Here is a 20,322-nt window from a genome sequence, read left to right on the forward strand (position 1 = left end):
CTCCATATCCTCCGGGCAGTTAACAGCAAAGATGATAATCCCCCGCCGCCGCCGCCGCCTTCAGATACGCCTGAAAAACCACCGGAGACTCTACAGATAAGATTCCGCCGAGGGTCTAGGAGACGAGCCCGTCAGCAGTCAGAGGACTTCAACCCACCGAAACCACCGCCCCCTCCCAAGGACTGGGACTCCATGACCATCGGCGAGAAAGCAGTAGAGCTCTACGTGGGAGAGAAGGGTATTCTTTTCTGGCTCAACAAATTCGCCTACGCCTCTATTTTCATCGTCATTGGTGGATGGATACTGTTCCGGTTTGTGGGTCCCTCTCTCGGCCTCTATCAACTCGAAGGAGCTCCCGCACCCCCAACATCCTTGTTTAAATCCTCCTAAATGAGAAATACATTATTGATATATCGATCCAAAAGAGTCTCGTTTCATTACCCTTTATCAACTTTTTCTTTTTACTTACATTTCAGATCAATCAGCTAATTTAACACTAACTACTAAGAACAACAGATGGAAGAGAAACGAAGCAGTGGAAACAGCTACTAACGGCTTGCTGCGGTTCGGGTTCTCCTCAATCTCCCCCGTGTTACGCGAATGGCCTCTTCCATGACCATCTCCGGTGGTGGAGGACTTGAATTTCCTTCTGCTAAAGTTAGCTGCATCTCCACTTCCATCGTGTTTTCACTGCTTGATGCAGTTAACTGGCTAGTAGTTTCTGGTTCCCCTGGAGTTGCCTTTTGTGTGCTGGTGGATCCAACAATTGTTTTTTGTACCTGGGACGGACCTGAAGTTGTTCTTTGTATGGTACTAGGTTCACCAGGTGCTTTTTGTACTGGATTGGATACCAGCGTTTTTGGCGGTGCAGGAGGTGGAGCAACTTCCTCTGTCCTTGCACCTGGAGCTGGTTGTTCAAGTGCCACTGGCTGTTGTTGTTGCCCTTGAGATGTTGGGCGAGTGGATGGAGGAGCAGGTGGAGGAACTCGGACCCTCGACTGCTGTTGCTGCTGCTTTGGTTCAGTAAATGTATTAAAGCTTGTATCATGAAAGATCAGTTAATTCAAGAACATGCAAGAGAAAATCTATTATTCAACTTTTTGTGCACTCGAAATCCAAACTTGTTGTGAATGACAAAGTTACAAGCATAAAAACTTCAACATAGAAAATGTGTACATAATCCTTTTAAGATCCTCAACATTGGGAAGTCGACTATCCAATCATTTTAAAGTTTACATAATCTAGCAAATGCCAAAATCATATTAATCCATAAAAAAACATGATGACTAGATTTCATGTTTGCCTGAATGGCAGTTTTGCTTACCTTTCAAGTTTGCCTACCTTTCTGAATGTGCAATATGTTGTAGGGGATAGTGGACAAAGAATGAGGACCTCAAGAGAACAATCTTTCAGGATAATTTCAACATTAAATAATACAAGAAGTCTGCTTCTCAATTCAGCTAAATGTTTGTGCTAGATTTAACTCAAGTGATAATCATTGTACTTCAGATGCTTATAAGAAAGAAAAAGTAAATTCAGATTTAACTAGTCTTCATTTCATCTAAGTCAGCACTTCTGCTTCTCTTTCCTCCTCCCTCCATCATATTTATTTTGTTGTTTTCACATGAAGTTTCTCAGTTAGTCAGCAAATTTCAGCTTTACTTTGAGCAAGCATCATCTCCTCTAGAAAGCTCTCTACAGACACCTTAAACCAGTTTGAATTACACATCATGCAGCACTGTAATATTTCAGATTTGAAACTGACCAATGTGGAGGGGCCAGGTACAACATAAAATCATGAAAACGCACTTCTAAAGCTTTTATTGGAACAGAGCAACGAAAGCTCAAAAAATAAAGGAATGCAAAGCTAGTAAATGTAGATAATAGTACAATGGACACCTGCATCTGCCTCAGCATCCATTTTATACTTTTTGTGACGTTGAGCTTGGAGCTTTTCATGTCACAACATTATTGAGTAAATGGTTTTTGAACTAGTAAGCACAGAGCAAGCAATCTACTAGAGATCGGTGAATCATCAAGACCCACACAACCACGCAATGGTAAACCATTTACTACTTATGAAGTAATATATCTATTTATCCTTTTCAAGGGGTACCTGAGCAACCCCAGGTCTTGATGATGACTGTGCAGCAACATACTGAAGAATTTCAAAAATCCTTGTCTGCCCATAGCTGGCAACCTTTTGCCAGTACAATACGGCCATATCACCTGCCCTAGCTCTCAACTCCAGTAAATTCCGATCAATTTCTGTTTCATGCTTTGCAACATATGGCCTCAAGAATGCGTCATAAACATATGATGTACCCTGGTATATTTCAAAGTAAAGACAACATAAGAGATGCTAAAAGGTCATAATAAATTACTGAACACAACACTCAGGGAAACCATACCCTTGTTTTAGGATACCACAAATACACAAAGAATGCCAGCTTGGCTTCACTGTACATTGGCAACCTTCAAAATATGCACATTTAACATAAAAGCTGTCAAATGAGCCCAGAAAATTGATGGACAAAAAGATTATGCAACATCTAAAGCTAAGAATTATTACCATGAAATAAAAGTATCCCCAACCCTCTCAAATACTGTCAAGACTGCAACCAAAATCCTGGAAATCTCAGAGAGGGATAAGCTCATCAGCAGAAAACAATGTTTGCCATATATACAGTTTTTGTTTAGTAATAGTTAAAGGGTGACAAACCCACCAATATTGACACCAAAATATCAGTTGCTCAATCTCAGGCTTGTTCTTCTCCACTGTTTTAAAGCATTCATATGCCGGATAAGCATAGCCAAACACCATACTGCAAACACAACAAACACTTGAAAATCACCACAACTTCGTCTACAGACATTATATTTGCTTCTGTTCCCTCCAAGAAAGTAAATACAAAAAAAAATCAGAAAATTTAACAAATAGATAGTAGCAAAGACTCATTGTTCAAGTTCAAAACATACACAAGGCCTCTGGTCAGAAAGGATCCCATCATCTTGGAAAGTAAGAATGCAGAATGGATGGAACTTCTGCTGCAACCACCACAGTAATCCCAGCCAAAGCGCCAAAATTATATCTAGTAAACTTTAAATGGATTCAGGACTCTAATTCCCTGTGAAGCAATACAATGAAAAAGTAGTGAAAAAAATTCGGAGTTGACAAGAAACTAAGAAAAAACAAAGCCATCAGATGTAAATAATACAAACAATTAGACACAATGGAAACAACAAGTCAGGAATTATCCAAAATTTCACATACATACCATCAAACTCAGTAGAGAAATCTATAACACACAAGAATGGGATATATATCTATGTAATTTCCCTCTGTATATATATATTAAGTAATGAAACTATGAATATACAGAAGTCAATTCGCAATTGAGGTTAAAAAGTTGCATAGTAAAAAAAATTACAGTTACAGCACAAAGTCCACGTACATCCAAATATCATCAAGAAAAGAAAAGAATATATACCAGTAAAGAGGAACAAAGAACAAGCAAATATTAAAAAATCTAATCGCAGTCGTAAAAGCATTGACCGAGAAAATTCAAGATACATTATCAACCATTTAATTCCTACAATAAGCAACAGAAGCATAAAAAATCAGTAATCTCGTAAAGGTTCAACAGAAAACAAAATAAACAAAACGGCACGAAAAAAAAAAAGACAATAAAAGAAAAAAAGAAAAAAAAACAGGGAAAAAACGAATTATATTCAAGAGAAGACTGAAGAAACATTAATTCACATAAAAAAACAGAGCAACTAGATAAAATTACCAGAACCCACTGAGCAATTTGACAGTAAAAAGATAATATACAGCAGGAAATCACCAAGACGTACTCGTTCAAGCAAAAATTTCACAGAAAAGCTCAAGAGTCCAAACTAAACCAGAAGAGAAAAGACAATGTTCGCAACAAGAGAAAGACCGCACCACTTGGAAGCACGAAACCCTACAGAGAAACAGAAATGCTGGAGAAGAGAGCAGAAAGACGAAGAAATGATGATCCGAGAGAGGATCCAAAGACTCTAACGGACGTATCAGGCATATAATCGCGGTCGGTTGCGCCGAGGCCGCACGGCTCCAAGGGAACAAAATCGACGCCTGGAGGAGCAAAATGCAAATGTCGACTCAGAGCCGTATCTCGTTTTGAATTTCTTTTCGGGCCCTCTTCCGGACTCCTTTCCAAGTCTAAATCATTCCTTAATTCGTCTCTCACATCCGGACTTGGGGTTTTCGGATTTTTATCTCCCACACTTGCTCTGACTTTTCTTTAATCTTTTAATTTTTCTTTAATAAATGATTATTTCCAAATTTCTTTATCCGAATAATTAACTAATCGCCTAGTTCTGATTCTGATAACGGATAACGTTATCGATAGTGGGACCAGAGGGTCCGACATAAGGTACCGCTGACGATTGATCGAACGGGCCTCCGACAGGACAGCTGGTCAGGTGAAGTAACCAGGCGACAGATCATGATTTCACATCATTAGAGCTTTTGTCGCTTTTAAGTTAAGGTTACAACAAGAAAATCGGAATTAGTAACCGATAATACGTGGTTAATTTGGTTAATTATTACTTATTGGAGACGCAGACGTGTCAATGTCAATTGCATGCGGATTAAAGAAGAAAAGACGACAAGTGTGGGCCCGACTGGGAATTGCAAAGTCAATTCGGCTTTCGAGGAAGGAGACCGTTGGTTACTCAGAGTTGGTACCCACGTGAGTGTCTAATTACTAGCTTGAACTTTCAAAGTGCACCTGACCCGGTTCAAAATACAAGAGTAATTTTAAAATTATTATTTAATATTTAAAAATGTATTATATTAAATTTTATTTTTATTTTAAAAAAAAGAGATATCTGCGGAGTCTAACATAATTAAGATTATGGTAAGAGAGTTTGGTCAATAGGGTCATAATCACGCTTAATATAATTAAATGTCTTTCAATAATCATTCTAATGAGTTTAGTTTTTGACTTTCAACCCAAGAGTTTGTGACATTAAAGAGGGCTATGTCAAGTAATCTGGGTCCCAATAACTAACTCACAGTGTGTTTTTGTCCAAGTTTGGTGTACTTACTTAACTAACAAGAGGAATGCAATTAGGGTTCCAAGCTTCATGAGTTCATAGGTAGGTCCCGCATGCTTCTGTATTTTTGGCTAGGTGGGCAGGGTCTTAATCAGGACGTGGGTGGGACGCAGACTATCTGAGAGCTAATGCTGAGAAGAAGACGCGACGTGGGTGGGACGCAGACTATCTGAGAGCTAATGCTGAGAGGCGACGTGCGTCTTCTACCTGCCCGAGATAAGATGGGCCGGTAACTTTTTACTGTGTCAGTAGCAGGATCCACTTGTCAATTGTACTGATAGATTAGTATCGTTCGTGGACTCGGAGGTAACGCTGGCTTTGAACCAAACCCGCTCGAATTCGGATCCATTTGGTATCTCTCAAGTTTGAGCCGAGCTCGAGATAAAAAATGTTTAAATTGATGAGCCAAGTTCGACCAAAGCTATATTCAGCTCGACAGCTCGCGAGCCGGCTCGTTAATTTAACGAACAGCAGATTTGGGGGGATTTGGGAAATTTTTGGCAGTCTGCCATTTCCCGTGCTGCTCTCTCCCACACTCTCGCTCTCTTGGTCTCCTCCTTCCCTTCTCTCTTTTTCCTCTAAATTTTTTTTCTACCTCTCTCGGCCTCCATCTCCTTTCTCCCTCTCGCTGTCAATGCCCTTTCCGCCGCCGCCGCACCTAATCCTCCCCCCCGCACATCGCCTTCTCTGCCTCTTATCACCGTCGTCGTCGACTCTCATAACGTCGCCCTCGCCTCGTCGTACCCCAGCTAGAGCAGTTGCTCTGAACCCTCACTCGTCGTCGTCACCCCCTACTACAGCCTGAATTTCTTTCATTAATTATTTATTATGATATTTTTTAGTATTTTTTTAATTTTATTTATTAAAATTTTGTTTTATGATTACAACTTGAGAAGAAGAGTGTAGAGATAATGCTACATGCTACATGCTACATGATTTTTCATGTTTTTCTCATCATAGTAATTTTAATATTTTTAACGACATTAAGTAACTAGTAGTGGAAGAGTTTTTTTTTCTTACAATAACTAATTTTATTTTTTTGTTTTTGTCATAGGTGGAGATTTTGGTCATGCAGGGACGTATATTATTTTCTAGCATGAAGAGAAACAACTATAGTATGTAAATTTATAATGGATTTATAGTTTTTACTTGGGTGATTGTAAATTGATAGTGATATTTCATTTAATTTTGTTGTTTTTGATTATTGTATGAAGTTTATTCATAATGTTATGCAGTGTATGGAGTGTTTAAACTATTTTATGGAGTATATAAACAATTTCATGGAGTGTTTATGGAATGTATAGACAATTTTATGGAGTGTTTATGGAGTGTTTATCAAGTATTATGTATAAAGATTATGCCCTATTTTAAGTAGAGGTCATGCCCAATTTTATACAGGTATTATATACATAGATTATGTTCAATTTTAGGTAGAGGTCATGCCCAATCTTATACATGTATTATATATATATATAGGTTATGCCCAATTTCATGTAGAGGTCATGCCCAATTTCATGTAAAATGTATGCATAATTTTATATACAATTTATTTGATATATATTTTTAAAAAAAATTTAAATGTATGTTGAAGCTCGAGCTCGGCTCGAACTCGGTTAAAATTTTTGGGATTGAGCTCGATAATAATTTTAGGCTCGAGACGAGGCTCAGTTCAAATCTCGGCTCGAACATAGGTAAGTTCGGGCTCGACTCGACTCGATGCCACCCTTACTTAGAGGGCCCTTTGCTTTTCCACTAGTCTAACTGCTCAAGTGGGTATTTGCATCATTTATGGATATGCAGAGAAATAAAGGCTTGGCATAACAGACGTGTCGTATTAAGTCTCCGATGGTTCATGTTAGATATTGAACACTTACTATTGATTAAGGAGGGTATTTATATAATTTAAAATGTAAAATATAGGTTTTATACGAGAAGATAATTACAACATGGAATAAATACAATGGAATTTTATTCGATAATTAATAAGCCCTTACCATGCCCCCATCAAAATAAACCATTGTTAAAGGCACCAATCTTGTGTCATAACAATTGAAATTGTGTACGTGGCATTGGCTATGTAAGGACATTTGTTTCGAGGGTTCTTGGAAGCTAAAGGACGGGAAGAACAAAGTAGCAACTGGGGTAGACGGAATCGGAGAGAGTACATAATCTGGTGAAGAGATGTGGAAGAGCAGTGGCATTGGTAGCGGCTGGGGCGGATAGAGATAGAGAGAGTGCATTGTACGGTGAAGAGCAATGACACTGGTAGCGGCTGGGGTTGACAGAATTGGAGAGAGTGCATCATCCGGTAAAAAAATGTGGAAGAGTAGCTACATTGGTATCTACTAAGGCGAATGGAATCTAAGAGAGTGCATCATCTGGTGAAGAGATGTTGAAGAGTAGCGACACTATTAGCAGCTAGGGTGAACGGAATCGGAGAGAGCACATCGTTCAATGAAGAGATGTGGAAGAGCAGCAACACTGGTAGTTGCTGGGGCGGACGGATTCGAAGAGAGCATATTGTCTGATAAAGAGATGTAGAAGAGCAGTAGCACTAGTAACGACTGAGGCAAACGGAATCGGAAAGAGTGTATTGTCCGAGTAGTTCAATTTGGGGAGGGTGTAGCAGAGAGTGAGTTAATAAGGGAAATGAAGCGGAATTTTTTTTTCAGAGGATGGCAGATGTAGAAGGTCGATCTACTTTGATATCTTGTTAGATATTGAAATGAACCACACTTTTACAATTGATTAAGGGTAACATTTATATAATTTAGAATAGAAAAGATAAGTTTTACACGAGTTAAATACAATAACATCGAAACCGATAACTGAAGAAATTGTGCTAATTCCTTATCAGCTCACACCTCTCTTCAACACGAAAGCAAGGGAAGAAGAGAAGCCCTTGTTGTTTGATAGAGATGTAGCCATGTAGGTAGTTAAAATAGGGTTTAGGAAATAAAAGGATAAAAACTAGATCCAACGGGTAAGGGCAGTGGTGGGCACGGGTTGGTTGAGGATGGGTGACCTCCCCTCAAAATAAAAATAACTTAAATATTTTTAAAATAAAAGAAACTCAATGCATATATAAAAATCCCATTATCGATTATTTTATTTAAGCGATTGAGCATTATCTTTCAAATATAAAATACTTTAAATTGTTTTTCTTTAAATACCCTTAAATATATATAAAATTAGTAAACGATCCGAGGTGGCGATTGGGTTTGCAAGCTCGTGAGCCAACTCGTTTAATTAAACTAGTGGGCAGTAACGGGAATAAAGGCATTTGAGCGTTTCGGGTGTTCGACTCTTCAGGCAAGCATTCAGCAAAGCAGTGGCGTTCATCAAGAGACTAGGGCAGGCCATGTTCGTCTTCGCTCTTCGGTGTAATGACGATGGAAATCACGAAATAGACCAGAGGTGAGCCGATCTTTTCTATTTTGATTTCAATTAGACCTTACTCTCTCTTTCTCTGCGTGTCCGTGTCCGTGTTCATTTTTGTTTTGATTTCAAACTCTTTCGCAACTTCAGACTCCAGAAGGAAAAATAGGCGACACAGTTTCTGTCTCCTCTAGTTCTCTCCAATCCTCCATTCTTTTTCCAGTTTTCCAATTTTCGGTTGCCACTTCATTCTCGAGGTTGGCACATTCCCAAGCCCCTAATTCGCTCTCTACGCCCCTTTTTCTTAAGGCGCTAGTGATGATGTTCTCACCTGTAATAGAACCTTTTGCACACTACGCACCAAATCCTATTATAACTGAACCCAGACCTCAAATTAGAAGCCAGCCAAAGGCCCAATCGTATTTGTATTGGAACTATTTGGTCCAAAATCAAATAAGGGACTGGAAGGAGCATAATTTAGAACCAGTTTGGAAAAGATATTTGACATATATTTTTTTGTATCAATCATTTACTGAAACTGTAATAATTTAGATGTTAACAAGTAAACGAGTGTCAAATATGATTTTTTTTGTAATTTTAATTCAGCAAGTTGTTTTAAGCTTTCTATTATGCTGGCATTATTTATTGAGCAAAGTTTATGTATAATTTATCAGTATTTATGAATAATTTTATGCAAGTTTTAAAAGTAGGTGGGAGTTTAAACCCGGCTCGAACTCAAACTCAAACTTGATTAAAAATTTTGGGCTCGTGTTTGATCCAATTTTAGGCTTGAGGTTGAGCTAGAGTTCGAAGTATTCGAATCAAGCCAAGCTTGAACATATGGAAGTTCGAGTTTGGCTAAGTTCGATCTCACTTCTAGACTCATTAACCAATATATTTGAAATCGTAGCTACTTTATATACATGTTAAGGGGGTTTTCTATGATCCCAACTGGAACTTGTATGTCTTAAAATAATCTCTACAATATCATATAAATTACATTATACTCTCTTATTAAATATAATTAATTAGTTTTAACTTCAATTGGTAAAAAGACATAAAATAGAGAGTGCATGCAATGATGTATGTACCTCGTATAAATTGTATAGGCACACATACATGAGCCCATAAGCCGGTCTCATATTTTTTTTTGAGTATATATTTAGGCCCAATAGTGCTCCTCTTTGGAAATTTATATCCCAGGGAAAACTAGAAATGTTTTTCTTGGGATATATATTTCCAAGAAACCATCAGTATATAATCCTGTGATGTCAAATACAAATTTTAAAACTTTTTTAATAAATCAACATTTGAGTTGCTTTGTTATTATAAAAATTGTTAGCTAATTCAGTTTGTTCATTTCTCTTTCTCCTCGATGTTGAGACTTGTAGATTGGTTACTTTTTTCCTCTAAATCATCTTGATCTTCTTTTTTATATTGTTCAAACTCTACATCATCATCAATAATTTCTACACTTCTCCTTCAATTCCTTACGATCTAATTTTCGTATAAAATAGTGAATAAAACAACATGCAATGACAATTTTCACTTGTGTCTTGTATGGATATGGAGATGTTCGATCTAAATTGGCAAATCATTGTTTCCAGATACCAAAAATCTTTTTTAATTATGTTTCTTAATTATAACTTGTCGATGGTTGAATAACTCTTCTGCAGCATAAGGGTGATGATATTCATCATATCCATTTGATATAGTTATTTACGTTGAAATAAGAATAATATTTATTATTACCCGTTATTTTTGGATGAACATTTCTATTTGAATAAAGACATGTAATCACTTTTCAATTTGGGTATTACTAGATAAGTTTCTATTGTTGCTAAAGTAATTATGCTAATTTTGACTTTTGTATTTGCGATAAAATGTTACAACATATTTCAAAACAAATATTACTACCAAACTGTATGCAAAACACATAAAAAATTGAAAAAAATTCATTTATATCGACAAGAAAATTGACATATATTACTAAGAACTCATTTATAATATTGAAACACTTATTCTCATTGTCGAAAGAAAAATAATAACATAAAAGACGATCGCAAAAATTCCATGACATAGTGATTATAATATGAACAAACTACCATGATCACGTTTATCTGATCAAGTCTTCCTATTTTTACTTTCTTCATAGAGGAACTTAAAAAACTCTTTCGTTTTTTCAATCTTATACTGAATCAATAGTATTTTTTTTTTTTTTGTCATTTGTATGCTACAAAATGGAAGTATGGTGGCAAAGATTTGTGTCAATATCACGAGTTTCTTCAATAGCATCAATCCATCTATTTGTTTCAGGACTATTCCCAACTACTACTAATTTTTAGATTATAATAGAAAGTTATTTGATACAAGCTACTAGGGTTGGCACCAAGCTAAACCGGCTTTCAAACCGTTCGAGCTTTGCTTGAGTTCAAACTTGAAATAAGATTGGTTAAGTATAACATGTCAAACTAGAGATTTTCTAAAATCAACTTGTTGGCTCATGAGCGGATTCATTAGCATAAATTTTTTTTATGAAAATACCTTTTACTCTAATTACTCTCTTTAGTTTCCTATTTAATTGGTTAATAATTGTTTAAGTTTATTAAACTGGTTATTATATATTAGTATACTCCATAAAAAATTCTTAGGAGTCGTGTGTAATAACTTGTACTTAAATGGCTGGGGGAGAATTGCCAAATTCCTATACAGACTCTTTAGATCCATTTCTTGAGCTGTTGAGCCCACAGCCCGTTCCCAGCCCACCATATGTCGCGATGCAGCTATGATGACAAGACGTGTGTCTTGTTTGCGTTCCAAACTCAGAAGTGAGAACCATCAAAAGCGGTAGGCCTCCTCGGACTTCCACAAAGGAAAATCTGTCCTTTGTGAGGCAATTCGCCTTCTGTACGGCTGTACCGCTCTCAGCCTTCTGCTTCAACAACTTTGCAAAACCCTAGAAGAGGAACGAAAGACCTTCGCTCGTCCCTGCCCCACGTCTTCGAAGCAACAGAGCCAAAATATATCATGTCGGAAGGTAGAGAAGGAGATTGGGAGTGCTCCGGGTGCCAGAACAGGAACTACGCTTTCAGATCCTTCTGCAACAGATGCAAACAGCCTCGTCTCCTCGTCGACACCAAAACTCCCGCCGATTCTAAATGGCTTCCACGAATTGGAGATTGGATATGCACTGGTTCGTCCTCTTCTTTTTTTTTTTTTTTAAGGTTTATAATTTCGTGTCCCGGTTTTATTAGGCAATGGGTCTAATACGTTAAGCTGCTATATATTATTTAAATCACCGTAGCAGAAAGGAAAAGTTTGTCAATAGTTGTAGTATATATATTGGTGCAATTTTGACAACTGATGGTGAAACTAATTTACCGTGATTTTGAATGTTAATGGGAAACTTGAACATTCTTGCCAATAAATTATTCTGATACTGTTTTGCTCGATAATTATGTGTACGTGTAATTGAAGTTTGAATCTGCTCCGTAAAAGATGATAACCTGACTCTCTTTGAAGTAGTCATTTATGCGTTCGCTCAAGAGTTGGTGGATGCGTGTTAAACATTTTCTTAATTGTAGTTCACGATAATATTTGATGTCATTCTTGTATTAGAGAGCAAAGTCGGCTGTGGAATCTCTGCTTGATCTGCTTAATCATAATGTTGATAGATTGATCATTAGCTTTTTTTTTTTTTTTTTTTTTTTTTTTGCTGTTGTACACGCTATAACATTTCTGCAGAATACAATGGGCAAGATTCACTTAAAGTCATCAAACAATAGGAAAAGAACAATGAAAATGGAGGATATAAAATATTTAATCACATTGGCAGATGGTATGGCACAATATTGGATTTTTAAGAATTGATTATAAAGAGGGAAAATGTTCTGTTGTTTGCTCATTATATGTTTGTGAAGTTTTTGCAGGAGTCACCTTTCATGAAGCATGCTCTATTGTACTATTTATTCATCAATGCTGTTGGTTGTTTCCTTATGCCAATTGAAAAGTTCAAATTCATGTAAACAACAGACAGACTTTATCTTATTTATTCTGTCCAATTTAGTGACTAATTGATGTACAAATGTTGTTATAATTGAAAATTAACCAACTTGTTATCTTGAAGTATTTGAATAGCTAAAAATGTTGACAGTTTATTTCCTCAAGTTGAAATTAGACTATTGCAATCTGTTGGGTTTAGTGTATGACTGGTGTGGGTGCGTGTGTTTTTGGTGTTGGTCCTGTGGTTGGGCTGGTTGGTGTGCGTTACTTGGCTGCATTTTCCTCGCTGGGTATTCGTGGGCCCATTGGTGATGTCAATAGGTTGCAGTAACAACAATTATGCTTCAAGAGAAAAGTGCAAAAAGTGTGGGCAACCAAAGGAGGTAGCAGCAATGCCAGCAATTGCAATGCCTGGAGCTTCTCTCCCAACTTATGCACATTATTTTGCCAGGGCCCAGGGTGCACCAGGCCTCAAGTTGCTGACAGCTACTAATCCAAATTGGCCATTTGGAGGTGCTGAAAAATATGGATTTCACCCAGCTTCTGGTTGGCCATTTCTTGGGAACAGTGGTGGTGCTTTTCCTTATGCAACTGGTGCTGGTCAGCTTCTTATGGTCCCAAAAGGATGGCGCTCTGGTGATTGGCTGTGTGGCTGCGGATTCCATAATTATTCTTCACGTGCACAGGTATTTTTGTTCATCTGTTCAAGGGTGGCTTATGTAAGTAGATAACTATGTGTCTTTTCAAAGGAGAGATGAGTATCTTCTATTAATTTTGTATGGCAGTGTAAAAAATGCGGTGCACCTATGCCATCTGGTGGGCCTTCTTCTGCAGCAAACTCGTCAGCTTCTGATTTATTTCCTGGTAAGGAAAGGTCATGATTTCTTCTGATATTATTTAACAGTGCTTGATATAGTTCTTTCTCACATTTGTTCTGATCCTATGGATTTCAGTTCTCTTATTTGACAAAAGTCTCATATATTTTTTAAAAAGTACCATGTGAACTTGAATAATGATATTGTGCTTTTAAAAAGTACTGTGTCAACTTGAATAGTGATATTGTGTGGAGCAATATAAAAAAGAATATTATTCTGTTGCTGTCAGCGACATGTATTTTTGTTATTTGGAATGAGTTAAAATTCTTCCCATTTTAATGTGGTTATTTATCTCATTTGGCCTTAAAATAGGACTTGTAGCAATTGTGGTCACCATGTAATCATAGTCCTGTTCAGTTTTATTTTATTTGTATTCGTAGAAGTAAATCTCATATTATTTCATTGGATAGAAACAAGTCATTCTTTTTTATTAACAATTTTGAGATTTCACATGTACAAAAAATGCACAAACAGTGTCACTTATGAACATTTCTGCTGCGGACCATAGACGTGGTTTTGTGATATTTTGCTTCTTCCAAGGCATTCTTAGGCTCTGCTTATTGAGGACTTTGTATCATCATTTGGATTCTGTTTACTTCTCTTGCTTTCTTGTTTCTAATTTTGTTCTTACCTTTGTTTTTCAGCTCTGGGAACAAAGCGTTTGGCATCTGATGAATTTGTGAATGAGTGGGACAACAAGCGACTAAATGCAGGAGATGTGAATAGCCATTTTTTGGTATAATTGAGTCAGAACTGAAGTATTAACTGTTTGCATCCTTGTGTCTAGATTTGCTATTTCTTTGTGATGCTGTTGTTTTTTGGATGTTCTAGACAAATGGCCAACAACTTCCCTATCAAGGTTTTGTTCCAATGGCAAAGTCTGGTAATGTTCCTCCTGATATGTATACCACATACCCAAGCGGGAACATGACAGCTCAGATGCCGTCACCACAGCATGCAACAATGTCTACACTTATAGGAAAGGGGTGAGAAATTCTTGCCAGCTTTATCATCCTTATGTATTCTGAGAATAGCTACTGCTTTATTAAGAGAAAGGGGAGAAGACGCTAAGGAAAGTATAGCATTTGAGGCAGATAACAAAATTGTATGAGGAGCCCATACTTGACTAGATAGTAGTTTGCTTTATATTTTTATCTGATTTTGATGTATTTTGTTCCTTCCGACTGTGCAATATGCAGATTTTTTTTGTTGACTATGTTTTACGAGTAGTTTCTCTGTGCGTTGTCTGTGTTGCTGAGGTTTTGACATTTGTTCCATGTGTAACATATCCTTCTTAGGGGAGAACTGGAAGAAAACTTACATGGAAAGCTGTTCGGAGGATGCAATGCCTACAATCTAAGGACCTTAATGGTTTTGATACTCGTGTAGATTTATAGTTGAATTCCATGATTGATCACATCGTATATGTAGAAAATGTGAAAGAATATCACAACAGAACAAACCTTGCTGGGTTACTTGTTATTTCTGACAGGGATGGGGGAGAGAGACAAATAACAATAGAATACTTGGTTGCTACTTTTTCTGGATGATACAAAAGTGGATAAGTAGTTGTATTTGATTTTTTGCAGAGCGAAGCAATGGCGTGATGGAGACTGGATGTGTACAAACTGCAACAATCATAATTTTGCATCTCGATCACTTTGCAACCGGTCTGTTATCATCACTTGAACTTCTATTTCGAGGTTCATGAAATTATTCTGTGAACGATTGCTGAAAAGGCCTTCCTTGTGCAGGTGCAAATCCCAGAAGAAAGCTACCACTCAGCCTGTAACTGTTACGTAGACAGTGGGTAGAGGGTAAGATCAAGATTGATGTGGTTTATTTCGTGTAAGGTAAACTTGGACATCCATATTTTGGTATATTCGGCTTGGTCTGTCATGTTCATAAAGTAATTGAGATCTCACCTATTAAATACAAAAAAATGATAAAATCCATCTGGTATCCAACAATTCATTCAACTAAATACAAGTCTCAGATGAATGTTTTGCTGCTCAAAACGAAGACACGGTTTGCTTCTTCTCCTCTGCATCTTAATCGTCGTCTTTGAATTCTCTGTTCGTGAAAGGAAAGTATAAGCAAATGGACTAAGAAACTGAGTAATTTAGACACCGTTACTGTGTTATAGTTTGTTAAAGAGAGTGTTACCTGCGGTCGAGGTAGCGAGGTTGAATTCCAGATCCTTGGCAGGTGGTGCAGGTCAGACTCCCCCTGCTTTCACAGTTGATACACGCTGAAACTTCAGGTTCTCCGGCTCCCAGATCCACACTCACATTCCCAGACCCCATACAAAATCTGCATTTCTCTGAAGTCCAACTATATCTATCATGAAAGCTCTGGATTTGAAATATTATCTGTTTTGGGGATTTAGTTTGGTTTGATTCTTAATGGCTGACAGTTTGTTTCCAAGAAGAAATTCGATGATGAAATCCTTATATCATCAACAACAGAGATTAGAGACTTACGAGCGCCGGAGCCATTGCAGGGGAAGCAGGCCTGCGTGTTCTCTCGTTTCGCCTGAAAAACCAGAATTAACACAAAATCTGCAACAAGCTCTTACAGAAAATTTTCGTCCTTACTGCATTATCAATCTGGGTTTCATAGAAGACCGGAATCCCAATCCCAACCGCGATACTAGCGACGCCCACCGAAATCGCCACCACCTGTAAGCGTCGTCGTTAACCCCAGATTCTTTTCATCCAAAATAAAAACTTAGTTGTAAGTAAAAGACGAACAGGTTTACCGTGTTTTGGTCGAGATCAACAGCCCTTATAGCCGGATAAGAGGTGGGCGGTGTTCGTATTCTGCTGGGTTTGTGCGAGAAAGACACAGAGAGCTTTGAGTGGTGAGAGGACGAGACAAAAGGAGAATGGAGGCGAGGAAGCGAAGGCGCGACTGACATGGTCAGCTTCGTGGACTCTGCTGCTCCGGCGACTTGCTTTCTCTACTTTCAGTTTCAGAGACGAGATTGTCTGGTAAGGTGTTTTTTTTTTTTTTTTTTGGGATATGTGGGGCGTCGTTTCGCAAGAGAATAGCCACTGTTGGACGTGGTTGGGGCCAAGAGATTGTGTGGATCAGGTTCTTCCTGTCATAACACAGCTGGATGGGCTTTAAGTAAAGGGCTCTTAATGAGCCCAAAAATTGGACCGACGAACCCACTTTAGTCATTTAGTGGGTTGGACAGACGAACCGAGAAAAAAATTGGACTGGTGTAGACCAGATTTGAGTAAACATAGACTATGTGAAATAGCCATCAGAGGTTTTCTAAAAGGCCTTTTGATCATGGCCCATATTTCTTTTTTGATATTAAGTTGGTTCCACTTGTATAAACCTTCATTTTAATTCCTTCTTTATGCTCACTAATCCTCATTCCACTGTGTAATTAGATTTGGACTAGTACATAGTTGAACATTATCACAAAGTATTCCTAAATGTTGAAAAAAATTAAGAGATCCTAGATGTTTAGTGAAAAATTCACAAGAGAGAGATCTTCAATATGAGAAATAAGAGATGTGTCAATATATAAAAGAAGAAATAAAAGCTTATGAAAAGCCACAAAAAAACACTAACTCGAGGAAGGCAGAGTGTCAATTAATAAAACTTTGACTAATCAACTACCCAGGTGTATAGTCCAACTCGAAATATCAGTTTTGATCGCTTATATGGTGCCACTTCAGCATGTCAGTCACCACCTGAATGAACTTATACCATGTCACCCGACATGTAAGCCCTCCAGGTCAACACACCTTTTTCTCCTATTTTTTTTTTTATTATTGATTTAAGTTTTGTAATTTTAAAAATATTTAAAAATAATAATTTATGGTTTCGAAAATCTTATACATTTGAAAAATCTCTAGAATTAATGTTTTCAAATGTTGTCAGATTTTTAAAACCAAAAATTAATGTTTTCAAAATATTTTTTAAATTACAAAAGAACTTAAATCAATAAGGTTCTTGCCATCTCAATTAAGGTTTTATTTCTTCTCTCAACAATACACCATTTTGTTGAGAAGTTCGAGGATATGAGAATGCATGGTTTATACCATGCTTTGTGCAACATTCCTCAAATGGTGAATTTTCAAATTCTTCACCCTAGTCACTCCTAATCTTGATAATGTTATTGCCTCGTTCATTTTGAACTTTTTGACACAATTTTGCAAAGTATTGAAAAACATGGTACTTATATGCTAGGAAATCTACCCATGTGATCCTATAATAGACATCTACCATCACTAAGGTGAGACACTTTTTATTTAGGTTCAAGTTTAAAATTATATCCATGTGGATTAGTTGAAAAGGTTTTTTCAATAAATTTTGAAAAAACATTTTTAGTATAAAGATAGGGACTATTAGTGCCTTATGTTTTTTGGAAATATTTTTTTAATTAGAAATTATTTTTAAAAAATACTATAATTTTTTAAGTAAGATTTTCTTGCCAAGATGGGCTAGAAAATCATATAGAAAATTTTTAAATAAGTATTTGACAGTTGATGCTATAATAATTTTAGCATAAGGCAATTTTCAAGGTAATTTTGTGTTTGGCATTTTATTCGATTAAAAATTTATAGATAAGTATAGTAATATATTAAATTGATTATTAGTTTTTATTTATTTCCCTAAAAGAGGCAATAAGAGGTCAATTTAACTTTCCTAAGAAAATTTTAAAATATTTCTTGTAATTTTCTAGTAAATCTCTAATAGTAATAAGATTTTATTTAAAGGGTTTTTTTGGAAATATGTATCCTAGGAAAAATATTTTTAGTTTTTCCTAGAATATAAATTTTCAATCATGGGCACTAAGGAGGCCATAGTAAATTTATGGCCAGATTCAAAAATTATAAAATAATTAGACAACATTTGGGGTAAAAAAAGATTAATATTGGTGGGTTCTAATCCATTATCGAGATTCAATCCCAAACCTCCCCTATCGTTCTTTTTTTTAAAATATATGCATTATTTTAAAGATAATTTATTTGACATATATTTTATGTAGAGTATTAAATATAGGTTAACCTCGAACTCAGTTAAAATTATTAGTCTCAAGCTCAATTCGAAATCATTAAATCAAACTCAGCTCGAACATAAGAAAGGTTAGACTCAGCTGGATTCGATGCCACTCTTATGCCCAATTTTAAGTAGAGGTTATGCCCAATTTTATATAAAATGTATGTATAATTTTATATACAATTTATTTAACATGCATTTTTTTGAAAAGTTTTAAATGTATGTTGGAGCTCGAACTCGAGACATGTAATTTTTTAAAAGTTTTAAATGAATTTTGAAGCTCGAATTCGGTTAGAATTATTGGGCTCGAGCGATAACAATTTTATGCTCGGCTCGGTTCAGCTCGGCTTGGCTCGAGCTTGAGTTCGAAATATTTAAATCAAGCTCAACTCGAACATAGGCAGGTTCGGGCTCGGCTCGATGCCACCCCTAGCAACCATCACAAGGTTTTTATCTTACAATTTTTTTATCTGCTAATCCTCTTACTAAGTTTTTCTTCGCTAACTTGTTTAGGGAATCTATTCCTAGCTTCTTATGCCATAACCAAAATTCATCAATTTTTTGCACCTAAACAGAGGGCTACGCTCACAACATTGATGTTTCTATTGCTTTGTCCCTCTTCAACTAGTTCATCGTTTTTGTTCTTTACTAAGCATGTGTTTTTTCAAATAAGACTTGGTTACCCTTGTCACAAAATTGACTAATACTAAGTAAAACATGCATCAATCCTTCTACATAATAGATATCAGATATGAAAGAGGTTGATGTACCGATTTTACCAATTCATTTGATGTTATCTTTGCTATTGTGTCCAAAAGTTACATGACCATCGTCTTTTGGTTTGAGCTCTACGAATTTCTTCTTATCACCAATTATGTGCCTCAAGTACTCGGTATCCAAAATCAAACATTTTTTGGTGTTTTGGTTCAAAGACAAACATGCATCACAAGAAACTCTTAGAGATCCATTTTAAGTTGGGCTCCTTTGGGATGAAAATTGAAGCACTAGGTGATTTGGGCAACCAAACTTGTTTGCCTGATATTTTGTGTTACCTTAATGATTTCAATTGTTTTGGGTACCCAATGTTGTTTGATGCCATTTGCATTTTTGACTTGGCAAATGTGGGCATAATGACCCAAATAATGTGACTGTGATTAGGATTCAAGTTTAGATTGCTCTAATAATGTGGTTTGATTTCTTGTGGTTTCAGGCCTCCTAGTGAAAAAATAGAAAAAAGATATTTTTCTAATTAGAAATTATTTTTAAAAAATCATATAATTTTCTAAGTAAGATTTCTTGCCAAGATGGGGTAGAAAATCATATAGAAAATTTTTGAATAAGTATTTGACAGTTGATGCTATAATACTTTTAGCATAAGGTAATTTTCATAGTAATTTTGTGTTTGGCATTTTATTCGATTAAAAATTTATGGATAAGTATAGTAATATATTATATTGATTATTAATTTTTATTTATTTCCCTAAAAGAGGCAATAAGAGGTCAATTTAACTTTCCTAAGAAAATTTTAAAATATTTCTTGTAATTTTCTAGTAAGTCTCTAATAGTAATAGGATTTTATTTAAAGGGTTTTTTTGAAAATATGTATCCTAGGAAAAATATTTCTAGTTTTTCCTAGAATATAAATTTTCAATCAGGGGCACTAAGGAGGCCATAGTAAATTTATGGCCAGATTCAAAAATTATAAAATAAGTTAAACAACATTTGGGGTAAAAAAGATTAATATTGGTGGGTTCTAATCCATTATCGAGATTCAATCCCAAACCTCCCCTATCATTGTTTTTTAAAAAATGTATGCATTATTTTGTAGATAATTTATTTGACATATATTTTATGTAGATTATTACATGTAGGTTAACCTTGAACTCGGTTAAAATTATTAGTCTCGAGCTCAATTCGAAATCTTTAAATCAAAATCAGC

The 20,322-nt window shown here is 36.2% G+C and overlaps 3 protein-coding genes across 7 annotated transcripts; 1 reads left to right on the top strand and 2 right to left on the bottom strand.

Moving 5' to 3' along the window:
* Nucleotides 1-376: 376 nt before the first annotated feature.
* LOC137944808 (putative HVA22-like protein g) lies at nucleotides 377-4,177 on the bottom strand. The gene is made up of 7 exons (XM_068790564.1): nucleotides 3,950-4,177; nucleotides 2,980-3,128; nucleotides 2,727-2,825; nucleotides 2,573-2,629; nucleotides 2,412-2,475; nucleotides 2,117-2,326; nucleotides 377-1,010 (listed from the first exon to the last, which is right to left on the bottom strand). Exons 2-7 carry the CDS (start codon nucleotides 3,009-3,011, stop codon nucleotides 549-551), a joined length of 924 nt encoding a protein of 307 aa, XP_068646665.1. The 5' UTR covers nucleotides 3,012-3,128; nucleotides 3,950-4,177; the 3' UTR covers nucleotides 377-548.
* A 4,164-nt stretch (nucleotides 4,178-8,341) lies between these two features.
* On the top strand, nucleotides 8,342-15,633 carry LOC137944809 (ranBP2-type zinc finger protein At1g67325-like). Of its 5 annotated transcripts, XR_011110854.1 has the most exons (8): nucleotides 11,048-11,677; nucleotides 12,808-13,172; nucleotides 13,272-13,350; nucleotides 14,006-14,097; nucleotides 14,193-14,347; nucleotides 14,951-15,031; nucleotides 15,116-15,214; nucleotides 15,570-15,633. XR_011110854.1 is itself a non-coding variant. In XM_068790567.1 (7 exons), the coding sequence occupies exons 1-7, from the start codon at nucleotides 8,468-8,470 to the stop codon at nucleotides 15,162-15,164; spliced, it is 747 nt and encodes a 248-aa protein (XP_068646668.1). In that variant the 5' UTR covers nucleotides 8,342-8,467; the 3' UTR covers nucleotides 15,165-15,323. The 5 variants fall into 5 exon arrangements, 4 of the variants coding, with proteins under 4 accessions (XP_068646668.1, XP_068646667.1, XP_068646666.1 ...); XM_068790567.1 differs by lacking the exons at nucleotides 11,048-11,677; nucleotides 15,570-15,633 and adding an exon at nucleotides 8,342-8,523 and having other exon boundaries at nucleotides 12,938-13,172; nucleotides 15,116-15,323; XM_068790566.1 differs by lacking the exons at nucleotides 11,048-11,677; nucleotides 15,570-15,633 and adding an exon at nucleotides 8,442-8,523 and having other exon boundaries at nucleotides 15,116-15,323.
* On the bottom strand, nucleotides 15,353-16,341 carry LOC137944810 (protein disulfide-isomerase LQY1, chloroplastic-like). The gene is made up of 5 exons (XM_068790569.1): nucleotides 16,123-16,341; nucleotides 15,959-16,042; nucleotides 15,845-15,896; nucleotides 15,528-15,684; nucleotides 15,353-15,434 (listed from the first exon to the last, which is right to left on the bottom strand). Exons 1-5 carry the CDS (start codon nucleotides 16,279-16,281, stop codon nucleotides 15,413-15,415), a joined length of 474 nt encoding a protein of 157 aa, XP_068646670.1. The 5' UTR covers nucleotides 16,282-16,341; the 3' UTR covers nucleotides 15,353-15,412.
* Between the last annotated feature and the right edge of the window lie 3,981 nt (nucleotides 16,342-20,322).

The sequence above is a fragment of the Aristolochia californica genome, unplaced genomic scaffold, assembly GCF_029961685.1.
Source record: "Aristolochia californica isolate CCGP_79_NKW_82.1479 unplaced genomic scaffold, dmAriCali1.0.hap1 SCAF_11, whole genome shotgun sequence".
In the NCBI taxonomy this organism is placed as follows: domain Eukaryota; kingdom Viridiplantae; phylum Streptophyta; class Magnoliopsida; order Piperales; family Aristolochiaceae; genus Aristolochia; species Aristolochia californica.

Coding starts and splice junctions, on each gene's coding strand:
- LOC137944809 (XM_068790565.1), top strand. CDS start 11,512: ATGTCGGAAGGTAGAGAAGGAGATTGGGAGTGCTCCGGGTGCCAGAAC. Junction 11,678..12,807: donor TGGAGATTGGATATGCACTG/GTTCGTCCTCTT, acceptor TGATGTCAATAG/GTTGCAGTAACAACAATTAT. Junction 14,348..14,950: donor TCTACACTTATAGGAAAGGG/GTGAGAAATTCT, acceptor GATTTTTTGCAG/AGCGAAGCAATGGCGTGATG.
- LOC137944808 (XM_068790564.1), bottom strand. CDS start 3,011: ATGATGGGATCCTTTCTGACCAGAGGCCTTGT. Junction 2,476..2,572: donor GGGGATACTTTTATTTCATG/GTAATAATTCTT, acceptor CATATTTTGAAG/GTTGCCAATGTACAGTGAAG. Junction 1,011..2,116: donor CAAGACCTGGGGTTGCTCAG/GTACCCCTTGAA, acceptor GAACCAAAGCAG/CAGCAACAGCAGTCGAGGGT.
- LOC137944810 (XM_068790569.1), bottom strand. CDS start 16,281: ATGTCAGTCGCGCCTTCGCTTCCTCGCCTCCATTCTCCTTTTGTCTCG. Junction 15,897..15,958: donor AAACCCAGATTGATAATGCA/GTAAGGACGAAA, acceptor CTGGTTTTTCAG/GCGAAACGAGAGAACACGCA. Junction 15,685..15,844: donor CTGCAATGGCTCCGGCGCTC/GTAAGTCTCTAA, acceptor GTTGGACTTCAG/AGAAATGCAGATTTTGTATG.